At 35.7% G+C, this 15,530-nt stretch overlaps 2 protein-coding genes across 2 annotated transcripts; one reads left to right on the forward strand and one right to left on the reverse strand.

Moving 5' to 3' along the window:
• Window positions 1-791: 791 nt before the first annotated feature.
• Window positions 792-5,347, forward strand: GSTT1 (glutathione S-transferase THETA 1). The gene is made up of 7 exons (XM_068449730.2): window positions 792-1,206; window positions 1,361-1,434; window positions 2,091-2,151; window positions 2,243-2,296; window positions 2,811-2,890; window positions 3,717-3,922; window positions 4,717-5,347. The coding sequence occupies exons 1-7, from the start codon at window positions 1,103-1,105 to the stop codon at window positions 4,927-4,929; spliced, it is 792 nt and encodes a 263-aa protein (XP_068305831.2). The 5' UTR covers window positions 792-1,102; the 3' UTR covers window positions 4,930-5,347.
• A 737-nt stretch (window positions 5,348-6,084) lies between these two features.
• Window positions 6,085-15,146, reverse strand: LOC137710053 (putative copper-transporting ATPase HMA5). The gene is made up of 6 exons (XM_068449011.2): window positions 14,810-15,146; window positions 7,914-9,305; window positions 7,539-7,793; window positions 7,320-7,442; window positions 6,740-7,219; window positions 6,085-6,637 (listed from the first exon to the last, which is right to left on the reverse strand). The coding sequence occupies exons 1-6, from the start codon at window positions 15,077-15,079 to the stop codon at window positions 6,218-6,220; spliced, it is 2,940 nt and encodes a 979-aa protein (XP_068305112.2). The 5' UTR covers window positions 15,080-15,146; the 3' UTR covers window positions 6,085-6,217.
• Window positions 15,147-15,530: the final 384 nt, after the last annotated feature.

Genomic DNA, 15,530 nt, shown 5'->3' on the forward strand with positions numbered 1-15,530 from the left:
CCAGTGGTTAGGTTTGCTTAGCTAAACAGCAACAGAAAAGCATGGTGGAATGGGGAAGTGGCAAGTAGCTAAGTTACTAAAAGCTCTGATTTCCATGCGGATGCAGGCCTGCCTGCCTGCGTAGCGTGAATACCGTGCACGCTAGTCAATGGCACCCACATCTACTTCCTCAGGCAGCTTGAACGTTCCTGATATTTCCACGTGTCGATTGCCCAATTGTCAGGTTCCTCGCAGATCGAGGCTCTTCATCACTGGTCGTCACTTACCAGCCAATGTGAAGCAGTGGTTTCAGTTTCTGGAAGACCGGTTGCCGGATGACTTCGTTGGAGTGATACGACGTCGCAGTGCGCGCGCTGTGATCAGCCTTCAGCATCAGATAAGACAAAATACTTATTACATAGCTATTTCGTTTTTAGTTTCTTTTACTTTGACATGATTTTATTCGTTGTTTTTGTTCCGCACAATCTTTCTTCACTTTTCTCCATTCTTAACAAAACAGGAAATTAGATTTAAACATTCGATTACTGTTGTCACCATTTGTTAAGAGAGCATCAGATTTTGATCGAATTACTTATGAGGGTAAGTTATTTGAGATTAGCTCAAGCGGATCAAAAATTGAGTTGAATTTTTTTATGATACAAATTACAGTGGGAGAGAAGGAGCGTAATCAAACTTAAGATCTTTAAAAGAATATTAATAAGGAATAAAAAGCTAGGCATCTGGGTTTGGGTTGGGAGTGAATTTGTATGTTCAGATGTTTTCTTTTGAGTATAGTTGAAAAGAATGTTGTTAGAGACATTTTAGTTAATCAAACTCTCTGTAATTAGTCAAAACCTTGATTCATTCCAATTTCCCAGAACCAAAAAATAATAAAGGATACAGCTTGGGCGATGTTGGTAGAAAGCACACTCAACCAGCCCAGACCAACCCAGTCCAACCCAACCCAGCCCAAACCAACCCAATCCAGGTCCATCTACTTCATCCGGACGATCCCAGTAATTGCCGCGAAGATATAAAACCAGATAAAGCTCAAGGCGTAAAAGGTCAGAAGCTACAGAGTCACTCATAAAGCTGATCAACATCAAAATCCTTGACCCGCGGCATGACAAAGAATCAAGAGAAAATTCACCAAAAAGAAGAAATGAAGCTGAAAGTATACGTCGATAGATTGTCACAACCATCTCGTGCAATTTTAATCTTCCTCAAGTAATCTATACTTTCCTTTTTTCTCTTGTTTCCAAATTTTAAGGTTTTTGTTGTTATTTCTATAATTCGATTGATAAATCTCTTAGTTTTTGAATCTGGGTTGTTGTTTTTGCGTTCTGTTTTTTACACGTTTCTTTTTTCCCTGTTGTGAAAGGGTAAATGGAATAGAGTTCGAGGAGATTAAGATGGACATATCCAAACGTCAACACGTGTCTTCTGAATTCAAAAGTATGTCTACATATGTTAATATCGATTCAATTCAGGTTTATGTTTGGTGATCAGTGGAAAATCTGAATTTATTTTGTTTTTTCTATTTTCTGGACTAATAAATTGGTTATAAACTTATTTGGGTAAGTTTTTTTCTTTTGGATGGAGATGATATTCTAATCTAATCTAAACTACGGGGATAGGGATTCGAACTTGGGTGTAGATGGGGTACATGCCCTTAGTCAACTTGGCTACGTTTAAGTCTGCAAACGTATTTGGGACCCAATAGTTTTGAACTGATGTTTCTTATTGAATGATAACCATGTTGATGAAAAATGGAAAAACAAGTACTTGTGGGACGTACATGACTTTCGAGTGTAGAACAAGACCCAAGTCACTCACTTAAGAAGATCATTGAATGATCGGGGTTAATTCACTAGTAATGAAACAATATGTTTTAATCTTTTTACCATGTTTGAAGTAATGACTGCTTGTTTTTTATTTTGCTAATGTGGTGGCCCTAGCATAGTAGTAACGTACCAAAGTTGTCACTGAAGCTTACAAGAAAAAGAGAGAAGGATTCTATGCTGGATGAGTGGGATGGTATCTGCTGAATGGCTCATGGTTTTTTGTTTTTTTTTTTTTTTTTTTTTTTTTTTGTCTTATGTGATCTGTAGAAATAAACCCTATGGGACAAGTTCCTGCTATTGCTGATGGGAGATTTAATCTCTTTGAAAGGTAATTAATTATATTTCGTGTTTTGTACACTGTAGTAACTATCTTAGGTTTTCTCTATTCAATTTATTCATCCGTTCATTCCTTTTGGCAGTCATGCAATTCTTGTTTATCTTGCTTGTGCATTTCCTGGAGTAGCAGATCATTGGTAAGTCTTGTTGCTTCCTTGGTGCCATGAATTCTTTTGACGTAAATGGCATGGGTTTGGTTATGTAATTTGGATATGGACATGCTCAATACTTTGCCTTGTGAGTTTGTATTCAATTTAGTTTGATGAATTACAATACATACTGCTCTTAAACAAATAGAACTTACATTTTCTCGCACTTCAGATCATCTCTGAAGATCCAAACTCCAAAGAAAAGGAAGCACAAATAGAAGTCGATTTTTTTTAGAATTTCTTATTGTTTTCTAATAATGTAGAGCAGAATTATAATTATGGCCAACAAAAGTTAGCAATGTAAGCTTGGTAATTATGATATTTTAGTTACTTTATCAATTACTAAGGACACACTTACATTAAACCAAAATATCATTTTCCAAGGAAATATCGTGGCATCTGGGTTCATGCAGCTTCTGTTTCAAAAGTGTTTGATACTCTCAAACGGTTTATCATTTTTATCTACAGTTCTGTAAATAACCTTTCCTTTTTGTGCCTTCAGGTATCCTGCTGACCTTTTCAGGAGAGCTAAAATCAACTCAGTATTGGATTGGCATCACTCTAACTTACGCCGTGGCGCAGGTCTCTATACTTGTCTACCAAATTATGCTTCTGATTTCTTTAGTCTGGTCGAATTTGATTCTGCTTTCTCCTTGCAGCTTGCAGTGAGAAAAGTGTTAATAACTGTATATTGATGATTCTATTCTTCAGTGATATAACTTCTTTCTATCTGATGAGCTGTTGCTAGGGAGATTTATTATATACCTATACAGTTATACATAAAAAGAACCTATGTGTTATACATAAAAGAACCTATGTGCAGTGTGCCAGTGACTCGGGTAGAAATTTGTGAGTATGAATTCAGTGATATATGACTGGTTAGTTTCAGACCACAGAAGAGAAAAAAGCCTCAATTGTCTAGTCTTTGTCAGTGGTATTTGGTTCTCATTGTTGAAAATATATGCACAAAATGTGGAAAGAAATAAGAATAAGAATGATAATCATTTAGATTCAGCCATCCACGAGTACCTGTACCTCGTTTTCTGTTAACAGATTTGTATGTATTATTTTTCAACTTGCAGATGTACTACTTTCAGCCAGTTTAAATCTCAATTTATTTACTTTGTTGTTATTAAAGTGTTTGTTTAAATCACATACATTCTTCCTTTGGCAGTGATAGATATGCAGTTATGGTTCATGCTGCATTAGCTTGCATTTTTCATGGGCTATTGAATTTTCACATACATACATCTATCTTCAGTAGCGAGCAATATACCGTTGACACAATATAATTTCTGGTTATTCTTTGTTGCGATGTTGCTCTCAACAAGATACATATTTGAACGGTAAAGTACTTGCTTTGGTTTCCCCTTGTCTTATTTATTTTCCCTTGATGCTTCTCTTTCAGCACCATACGTTCTAAATACTGTACTTGCACCCGTGCTTGGACTTCCATTGAATCCACAAGCAGCTGCTGAAGCTGAGAAACTTTTGTCCTCCTCTTTGTCTAAAATAGAGTCGATTTGGCTCCAAGGTAATGGAAAATTCTTGGTGGGTGGACTCAAACCATCGATAGCAGATCTCAGCATGGTTTGTGAAATCATGCAACTTGAGGTAAATAGATGCGACTCATGCTTATAAATGTTGCTTTATGGGTCAATTTCATTTAAATAATTGGGATGGGTTTGTGGGTTCGGAAGGATTTTCTTCAACTTGTCATGTATAATGAACCAAATTCTAGTGATGAAGTAAATAGGTAAAAAGTAATACACGATGAGAGATGAAGTATTAACATTTACAGTTGATTGAAGCAATGGTTTCTTGGTGTGTTAATTATTTATGAAAAGTGGTAAATAACGCGTCATCCTTCCACCTTTGACGTGTTCTTAGTCTGCTAAATTTTGAATGTTGCTCCATTTCTAGCTTATCTCGTACTATCTAGAAGGGAATCTACCAAGTCATACTCCTTATACATTCAAGATTTCTATTGGCTTGAGATAAATAAAACCATACTATTGTTGTCTACTGGATTTGTTCTGTTCTATTGATGTTTTGTGACATCATGGGAATGATGTAATCTATTGAGCTAAACTGGCCGTGGAAATTAGATACAGAAAATTATATAGGCAGTGCCTGTACCAACATCGTAAATTTATTGGGGAAACATTTAACTCTGCAAGTTTGAAATAATCTTACTCCACTTTATCGATGTTAGATTAACCAGTTGTGTTTCTATCTGAAGATAGGATGAGCCCCTATGTGATCTCTACCGGATTTTTACTTTGGTTGTGGAAGAGGATCTATTGGTCCGGTCATTCTCTGTAGTAAAAGATTATACATTATAAAGAAAGCAACCTTCATTTGCGGATGGCATCACGTGATATCTTAACGCTTCATTTTGTCTGTAGCTTGTAGATGAGAAGGACCGCAATCGTATACTTGGCCCGCACAAGAGAGTTCTACAGTGGATTGAGGATACTAAAAATGCGACAAGACCTCACTTTGATGAAGTACATGAAGTTCTCTTCAGGGCCAAAACAAGATTTCAAGAGCGGCGGTTGATGGGAGCAAGCAACAAGACCGATTCCAGCGATAGAGCAGCTGTGCGTTCAAAGATGTGATGTGATGTGAGAAGCCATGTATGTGATTCGAAGTGCTGTTCGAATAATGGCCTTTTCGCGTGGAAAACTTGAGCCTGGCCGGCAACGTTAAATGTCAATGTATACTTTGACATGTCCAATGTTTTACTTCACTATGAACGTCTGCATCTCTTCTTGTATCGTGACAACTCTATAGCGTAAAGAAATGATCTACTCTCTTTCACTCTCCTTATCACAGCTCTATTCAATGGGGCTAGAAGGGTTATTTTTGTGTATTGAGTGTGAAAGCAGGGATCCTTGTTATATAGTAAAGGAGGTGGAATCCGAGTAGGGAACTTCCCATCATGTAATCCTACTCGTACAAGACTTTATCACCTAAACTTTAGATTCATATTTGACTAGGTTTACTAATCATATCACAATTGTTTTAGCTATGAAATCCTAGTAACACACTCTTCATATTAGTGTACAAGTATTATTGAAATCAATCTCTGTAATCCTTAGTCTATATGAGATGTTACATATAAGTGTGCAACTCTAATATAGTCTTACATGGTAAACTTTTTTGGAAAAAGTGTTTTTAACCCAAAAAAAAAAAAAAAAACAAACAAAAACGGTGCCTAAGTGTTTTGTAAACTTTTATATAAATTGATGTGAATGTGTTAAATGACTAAGAGCGATATGATAGTTAAAGTGATAACAATAATTATCAAAGACAAAATGTAGGGTCAAAAATTGTAATTTTGCGAAAATATATGAGGGTATTCTTGTCATTTGAAAATTTCATTAAATGTACATTGATTACTATGGTTTGAAAAAAAAAAACACTTTTTTAGAAGCATGATAAACCATACTTTTGCTTTTCTACCGTCATTGACAACAGCTTTTTAAAGAAACACTTTTGATTTTATTTTTTTGGTCTAGATTAAGCTGCTTTTTTTTAAAGCATCATAATCTCGCCACTCAGTACTATAGTCTGATGGTATTCCTTTTCATTTAGAAGTGAGAGATATTAGGTTCGAATCTCGTGGATGGCGAATTTGATACCAAATTAGGCTGCCCATTGTATGACTTAACCGAACTCTCCCTCCCTTTAATATAAAGATATCGATATGCTCAGAAAAAAGAAAAAAACACCATAATCTCAAACCCACGTTACTTTAGCAGACGGTGATATGCACAACTCTCTTCCTTTTATTGTCTTGGGGGTAATTAGTGCATAACAATTCATCGAAGATGAAGTCTGCCATCACAATAATATACACCGGGAACCAAACAGTCGTCGTTCCAATGGAATCGAAACTAATATTTATGGTTCGATTCTTACTTCATGCATCTCAAGGACATCCAAGTTCTTGGGTCTCTTGTAGTTCTTCAACAACAAAGAGCAGCAAACGACGCTAACAGAGGACGCAGCCATTGCAGCTCCGGCAATCCATGGCGGTAATCTAAACCTGGTGGATGGAAAAAGGGCTCCCGCAGCTACTGGGATTCCGAGCACATTATATCCCAACGCCCAGATATAGTTCAAACGAATGCGAGAGAAGGTTTTCCTGGAAAGGTCAATGGCTGTTATCACATCTTCCAAGTTGCTCTTCATAAGAACAATGTCAGCTGCTTCAATAGCAATATCTGTGCCAGCACCAATTGCCATTCCTACATCTGCTGCCACAAGTGCCTGTGAGTCGTTGATCCCATCCCCCACCATTGCAACAACGTACCCCGTAGCCTGTGAATAAGAACATGAAGCTTATAAAATTCTAAGACCAGCTGCATCTTATTGTAAAATGAAATGTAGTATAATTAACGACTGTGAAAGTGCACGACTCACCTGCAAATCCTTCACTTTCTCAGCTTTATGTTCGGGTTTGGCTTCTGCGATCACGGTTTCAATTTCAGTTTCCTTGGCAATGGAATTGGCTGTGCCCCAATTGTCACCTGTAACCATGATACTTTTAACTCCCATAGACTTGAGTATGGAAACGACTTCTTTGGCGCCGGGTTTCAGTGGATCGGATATGGCTACAACTCCTGCTACTTCTCTATCTATAGCTATTAGAATCCCGGTTTGAGCTAATGCTTCAGCTTCTGCTAGTGCAGCTTCAGCCTCCACCGGAATGGCAATGTTAGAATCCAACATTAAACTCTTGTTGCCTACGATTATCTCCTTGTCCCGAACAACTGCCTTCAATCCTTGGCCGGTAATGGATGCAAAATTTTGTGCTTCAGGCCAGGAAGGATTGTCTTCACCTTCTCTGAATTTCTTGACATGCTCTACAATAGCCTTGGCTAGTGGATGCTCACTGTTAACCTAATATACACAAATGCATTGAAGAGCATCATACTTCAAAGGGAGTTTGTTTACTAAACTTCCGTTCGACTAAAATTGGAAGCGATATTGAAATGCCTACCTCAGTTGCTGCAACAAGTTCATAAAATTCATGAGGGAGCATATTATTGAAGATTTTTGTGTTTACAACCACTGGTTTCCCAACTGTGAGAGTCCCCGTCTTGTCGAAAACAATGCAGTTCACCTGCAGTACTCAAATTACAGATCCATGAGAACTAAAAATGTGGAAAGAGGTCCTCTAGTTTAATGACAAAGTGCTAGATGAATATCACTTGCTAACCTTATGTGCGTTCTCTAATGCTTGGCCCCCTTTGATCAGTATACCTTGAGATGCACCAACTCCGGTACCAACCATAACGGCAGTAGGAGTTGCTAGGCCTAAAGCACAAGGGCAAGCTATGACCATGACTGAGATCCCGAACTGAAGCGCAAGCTCAAAACTGTCGATAGAAGACGGTATCCAAGACTGTGGGTAGCTACGGAACTTCCCTGATAAAAACCAGGCAAGCCACGTCGAAAATGAAAGAATGATAACCTGCAAATTTAGCCACATGCTTACAAAGTTATGCACAAACGTAATACTAATAGAAGTGCTTTCAAAATAATTTCAGAAAGACATATTATGACTGAAAATTCATGTCAAATAGTTGGTTACCGTTGGCACAAAGTATTTCGAAATGCGATCAGCAAACTTTTGTACAGGAGCTTTGGCCATTTGCGCAGATTCAACAAGTCGAACAATCTGCGAAAGAGCACTCTCGGATCCAACCCTTGTTGCCTTAATATGCAACACTCCATTCACATTCACAGTGCCTCCAATGACAGCATCACCCTTATTTTTACCCACCGGCAGTGCTTCTCCTGTTATCATGCTTTCATTCACATGGCTCTGCCCCCATACAACAAAACCATCACAGGCAACTTTAGCACCCGGAATGATTTTAATCACATCATTCTTTTGTATCAACCTACTATCGATTTCTTGTTCGTTTACCACGTTTCCATCCTCATCCAAACTCAGCAACGTTGCTGTCTCGGGAGCCAAGTTCATAAGCTTGGCAATGGCATCAGATGTCTTCCCCTTTGCCAAAACCTCCAGATACTTGCCTAACAAGATAAATGCAATAAGCATTGAGCTAGTCTCAAAGAAATCTGTACCCTTGAAATCTCTAGAGATTGCAGATCTTAAAACTATATAGACTGAATAGAAATAGGCTGCATTGGTTCCCAAGGCAATCAAAACATCCATATTAGCAGAACCATTGCGCAACGCTTTGTATGATCCAATGTAGAACCTCCTGCCTATGATGAACTGCACTGGAGTGGACAGCTCCCACCTCAGAATCTGACCAACTGTCAACTTATTCACAATTCTAACATCAAGCACCTTCTTAATTCCTGGGATATACATCAACACCATGGAGGTTAAAAACACGGGAATTGCGAAAAATAAACTCCATAAAAAGTATTTATAGTACTGCTTAACTTCCTCCTTTCTATGAGTGTCTCTCCCCCCTTCAGGGTATATCATTGCTTTGAAATGCGCGGACCCTGATGATTCGATCACTTCGATGAAAGTTCTTGGTCCTATGACATCTTGTTTATAACAAACCGAAATTTTGTTGAGTTCGGGGAATGTCTCTATGTCTTGAACCCCAGGAAGTGCCTCAAGGGATTTTCTTATTGCTCTAATGCTTTGTTCAGTCTTTATACCGTCAACTTTGAGCTCAATCTTGCTTATGTCGTCCCCTAGACTAATAAGTTTTGCTTCGAATCCGGTGTTTTCGACGATTTCCGACAGCTGATTGTAGCTTACAATCTTTGGATCGTAATGAACTTCTGCTTCTTCAGTTGCTAAGGCCACTTGAGCTCTTTGTACACCATGAACTGCTTGAAGGGCAGATTCAACAGTGGAGGAGCAAGAGGTACAAGTCATTCCATTTATGCTTATTCTGCATACTTGTCTTAATTTGCCATTAATTGTCTCCTCTTTGATCAATTTGGCTTCAAATCCCGCATCTTCCATAGTCTCGCGTATTTTTTCCTCCTACATATGCATTGGAGTAATTAGCTCTATCACTTTATGAATGTTGGTGATGGACTGTATGATTTGTTGTACCAAATTTAATGAGCAGTAAAATGGGATCTTTAAATTCCTACTCAAAAGCCAAGTGGCAATGGGTGCCGAGGCCTAGATAACATTAATATATTAGAGAATATTTTAATTCTTCAAAGTTTCGCACTCTAAACATAACACTTCGTTATTTCAAACCACACATGAGTATGCATGGTCGCCCAGTAATGGGTTTGATATCAACGGTCATGAATAAGTTAATAATCAATACACATTCAATTCTTTTAGCATCAACCTTTTTTATAAACTCAATGATTGACCATGAACCTTTGGGTCACTTTGTGACTAAAATAACGAGACTCCACTCAGATATAAGGTTACTTGCAAAATTAGACAATAAGTTCCTTAGTTCACTAGCAAATAATGTATTTTCATTGTAGAAATTTCATAATCGGAACTGTTTAATTTGTCAATCCTCATTGCAAGATCATCCCTACAAACAATCATTTGAACCAAACAGTTGTTTAGCCCTCCAAATATATCAAAATAAATTGACGGTGTAAGTACCAAGTAACATAATAACGATGAACCGCCTATTTGTTCCATAAATTTGGATGGCTAAACGATCTTCGATTTAGATGATTTTTTTTGTGAGGATAAGCTTTAAAAGAAATTGAACGATTTCGATTATGAAATTTTTACTGTAAAAATACGTTATTTGCAAGTGTGGAAATGAGCTATCCCTAAGAAAGAATGCAAGTATTATTCCAGAAAAAAAAATATCGGTATTAGTTACATGTAACACATCAACATTAACTGTTTATTTGCTATTTAAATTCGATGAGAAGATAGACATTGCATAAATGATAATATAAAAAATGGGCATTTAGATTTAGGTCCAAAAAATCAACATTTTATTAGATTAAGCTAAATTTGACCTTTTCTTCACTAGTATTTTTTTAGAACAATTACACACATCCAAATTATAAGACTATATTTTAGAGAGAGACCAAGTTTATTTATTTATTTATTTCAGAGATAAAATTTATCTATGTGGTAGGTGATGTCATAGTTATTTTTTAATTACTTTTGCATTTCCAGTTTCTCTTATAGCTATAAGATGAGTCTCTATCTCTTCATTTGTACTGTTTCTCTCTCTCATTTTTCTTCTTTGTCCATTTCTCTCTATTCCTTCTCCTTCCTACCTGTCTCTGTCTCTCACTCCTAATTCTTCGTCCTCTCTCTCTCTCTCTCTCTCTCTCTCTCTCTCTCTCTCTCTCTCTCTCTCTCCTCCTACTTCTTCGTCATCTTTCTCTCTCATATTTCTTCTTCACACTTCTCGATCTCCTTCCTCTCTTTTTTTTTTCTTTTTTTCATTTTTGTTCCCTAGATTTATGAGTGTTTTTTTTTTATTTTCTAAGAACGATTGGAATTTTAGATTTTAGGTTTTTATTTTAGTATTTTTTGAAAGTATTTGATTTTGAGGTTTTGATCAATTTTGAAACTAATATTGTAGAAATACATGAATTTTGAAACTAATCATGCAAAAATATTGAAATTTTGAAACTAATTTTGTAGAAGTGCTAAATATTTTGAAACTAATCTTGTAGAAGGGCTGAAAATTTTAAAATAGATCTTGTTGGAGTGATGAAAATTTTGAAACTGACGTTGTAGAAATGTTGGAATTTTGAAACTGATATTGCAAAAAAGTTGGAATTTTGAGACTAATCTTGCAGAAATACTGGAATGTTGAAACAGATCTTGCAAAAGTGCTAAATTCGAAACTGGTCTTGCAGAAGTGCTGAAAATTTTGAAACTAATCTTGTAGAAATGCTAGAGTTTTAAAACTGATCTTGCAAAAGTGTTGGAATTATGAATCTGGTGTTGCGAAGTGCTATAAATTTTCTAATAGATTTTGTAGAAGAGCAGAAAATTTTGAAACTGATCTTAAATGAAATGCTTTGCTGCTATTGCTCTTAAATGTTTAGCTTACGATGATTAAAAATAGGATAATGCTAGAAAGAACAAAATTTTAAACCAAATTTGCAAATCAAATGATATGTCACTAATAAGAAACAAACATATTAATCAACACTTAATTAATAATCCAATCATCTACAATCACAGTATTTGGTTTACATGGTTTTAAAAAAATTTGTTCTTCTTAACATTACCGTTAAAAATAAAGTTTTAGCCAGGTCCTCACATGAGGTTGATGTTTTAAATTTTTGGAATCCGTTCTTTATATATACTACATTAATTGGCTATAATTGTGGATGCAAATTTCCGCATTCTCCTTCTTGGACAAAATTGCACCTACAAAACAAATCACACCTTTGGTCAAGGCCAAAAAAGCCTCATACGCCCATGATGAATTTTTTTTTAGAGTTTTGCAAGAGACTTGGAAGTAGTTTTTTGAGAGAATGGAGAGCTATTTATAGGGATATGACCGGCCCTATTAGGAGAATAGGGACCGGCCATTTGTGGTATTTTTTGGGTGTAATTTGTAGTTAATTAGCCATTAATAGATTAATTAGGTAATAAATCCATTAATTGACTAATTAACATAATTTAAAAGAAATGTTTTGGAGGTTATGGAATAATTACCTTGTGGAGAATATAAGATGAGGGTGGATGAAATAGTTTTGAATTTGTTACCTATTTTGGGCACTTTTGACTTGGTTGAGGGATGATTGCCCGCTACTTGCGCGTAGGTATCCCAGTATGCCTTAAGGGTATTATTGTCTTCTTCTATCCAAAAATCCATGTGTCGTCTTATGATTATTTTTGGCTCCACAATAATCCTTTGAAATTTTGGCATTTTCATCAGATGAGGTTGTTTCTGTTTTGGGTTGTGGGTCAGAATCACTGTTATAAAAACTCCCCCTAGCGTTGCTTAGGCATTAGGTGGTTGACCACCGTCTCGATTAATCCCTAGGCATTTCAAAATTAAGAAAGGTCACCTAGACCTACTTAAGAGCCCACCTAGACTGCCTAAGCACTTGCCTAACCCGCCCAGACCCGCCTAGGTGCTCACCTTGGTTGCGGATCTTACTTAAAAAAAAAAATAGATAACTTTCATTTTGCATTTTATTTTTCTAATAAATTGTAAGAGACTTATTGAATACTTAGATGAACACATATTATATACTTGTCCTTCATGGTTTCATTACATTCTAATACTATATAATCTATATGTTATTCTATTTTGTAGTATATGTATCCTGAAAAAATTATGTATTTTTTAAGTATAAGCAGACACTTATTGTCTAGCTGCCTAGGCAGTAGGCCTCAACCCACCTATGGTTCAAATTCGCGTTTGGCAAGAATCGAACATAAGACCTCTCATTTACAAGTGAAGAGGAATACTACTAGACCGTAATACTAAGAGCATTCTAGTCGAGTCCATAAATAGGGACAACCACTATGTAAAATAGGTATAAAACAAATATAGGGATAAAATATATCTCCAATAGATCGGAAAGTGAGTCCCTAAAGCATAGGGAATCATTGGATACATAGTGTATGTCATCACATATAGAGACTGTATAAGGACAACCTTGAGTAGAAAACGGGGTCACAATCTTAATTGAAGCTTTTAATGCTTTTAATTAATTAAAAAATGGATAACATAAACAAAAAAATGTGCACATTGAATAGAAAATGGGACCCACAATCTTGATTAAAGAGTTAATGTTCTTGATGCTTTAATTTTAGGCAGTTTCAACAAAACACTCTCGGTACTGTTCACTTTTAACGAAAAAACACATTTATACCTTTCTCTGGTACTATTCACTATTCATTTAAAAAAGGTTTTTCATTAAAAGGGAAGTTTTTTTTGGACTTTTCGTTAGTTTTCCTTTAATTTTAATGTTTTTAATTAATTAAAAAAGGTTAACATAAGCAAAAAAATGTGCACCTAATCAAATTATCATGTAAAATCATAAAAACTTTAAATTTAGGGATTCTACTATAAGAACTCTACCATTGGAGGCAATATTCCTTTAAGAACACAAAAATTCCTTTAAGTCCTCAAATGAGTACTCAAAAGTTGATTGAGAGTCCCTAAATAAGGACTTTCATTAGAGATGCTCTAAGTGGCCCAAGAAGGCTAGTTGAGATAAACAAAGGAAACAATTCTTATTATTAAAGAGATAATTATTAATTTATTAAAGAGATAAATATAAAAAAGAGATAATTATTAATAATAAAATAATTCTAAACGCAAGGGATATGATCTATTTTAATAAAATTGATTATTTCTAATAATGGTTCACAAAATTGGACTTAAATCAAGTTTTTTATTAAAAAATTATTATTATCACTCCAAAATCTAATTATTTACTTCAATTTTTTAATATTTAGAAAGAAATTTTTTTTTTTTTTTGAGGATGGAAAAAAAAAAAATTTATTAAAAGCGCACAACTAGATTTTTGAGGTGACAAAATTAGAGTTTTTTTTTATTTTTTTTTTTATGATATTCTCTCTAAAAAAAAAAAAAAAAAAAAAAAAGAGTTCTATATTAAGAAGGAAACTTCTCTGATTATGATTAAACTTATACTAGCAGCTAGCTAGAACATGATGTTATGCAAAAAGTCAGATTTGACTTCTGTATATTTCAAAATAAACTTTGTGGGTTAGAATTATGCTTCCCGCTAAATAAGGTCAGGCTAATTATTTAATAAATAGTTCAGTGCTTTCAAATCAAGATAATTCAGGTCAATTTGAAAAGGTAATACAGGAAAAGGGAAATAAAACTAGCTTTTGAAACCAAGTTAAGAACACATATGATTGATTTTGGAACGAAGGGTCACCACTCTCCACTCAGGTTGGTTGAGGTTTGGGGGCTCTTGCCGGTTGCAACAGCTGCCAAGGTTAATTCTAAGTATCATTTTAGCTTTTTAAACATGGAGGATTTTACATTTTCTGTGAACTTATTATATATTATGAGTAATAGTTAAAAATACTCAGGTCGAGGTCAATTAGTGAACCCAAACTGCAGTCTCTCTAATGTGTTAATTATTTGTAATGTGTACATGGCAGATGAAAACTCGAATTTGAAACATTTTTTCAATATTAAAAACGCAATTATTCGTAAATGACTCACTATTCTTTGTTACCTTTAGTTGATTTTAAAAGAAAATTGAATTCATAATATTTTAGTGGTAAAACAAGTATTTGAATTTGTTTATACCACAATATTTTCTTTTGGGCGAAAGTAAAACGATACTGAAGGCGTGGTTTGCCAAAGCCGCAATATACTAACTCTATGTGGACACTCCCAATCCATGAAAGTCCAACTTTTCTTGAAATATTAACTACACATAAAAATCTGCTTGATCGTTATGCTCAAACAGGTTGTCGCCATTTAAAAAAATAAAAAGAAGCCATTTCCCTCTAACTATTTAGTCAAAGAAAGTAATTTCTCTTGCAATCAAGAAGGAAAAAAAGAGCAATCCAAAAAAGTAAGAACTTACAGTAACCAAGCTTGGATAGTAGAGAACATGGACAGTATTATTCAACACATCGACGGCAGCCTCACGGATCCCCGGAAGCCGCTTGACCGCCTTTTCAATCGATCCGGCGCATGCAGAACATGTGATGCCAACCACAGAGAACAAGGCCTTCACCTCAGAGCCATTTACATGCCTTGCTTCCGGCGACGTACCTTTCGGGTGCTTATGCATCGACGGATAGCGCGGCCGGGGTGACATGGCACCCCAGCAGTCATTGCAAATGCAACCCATTCTAGCAAATTTAGTTTATAGGGTTTTCTTTTCTGGGAAGTTGGTAAGCTATTTAAAGTTGGGGAGGAGGAGGAGGAGGCACGGAGTATGCACTCTGGGAAATACTTTCTAGTAGTGGATATACGTGGGTTGCGTGTCTGAAGTGCACAAGGAAACCGTAAAATTAGGTTTTAGTGGCAAATGGGGTAAAACTTGTGTTGGGCTTGCTTGTCATTGGACTTCGTTGAGTGGCATTACAACCCACTCAAAACTCGTCACGTGATAAGTCTTAAATATAATCTTTTATCATTCTTTTATATTTAAAATTTTCATAATTATTTTTTCTACTAATTAATATATATATATATAATATCTAATGTTTCTTATTTTTTTTCCTTATCCCCCTATTTTTTTTCTTCCCATATACCTCTCCACTTTGTTTTGCCGTAGGTCTTCAATATTCTCTCCCACT

Source organism: Pyrus communis, chromosome 6 (assembly GCF_041283825.1).
Source record: "Pyrus communis isolate YQ-2024b chromosome 6, ASM4128382v1, whole genome shotgun sequence".
Taxonomy (NCBI): Eukaryota; Viridiplantae; Streptophyta; class Magnoliopsida; order Rosales; family Rosaceae; genus Pyrus; species Pyrus communis.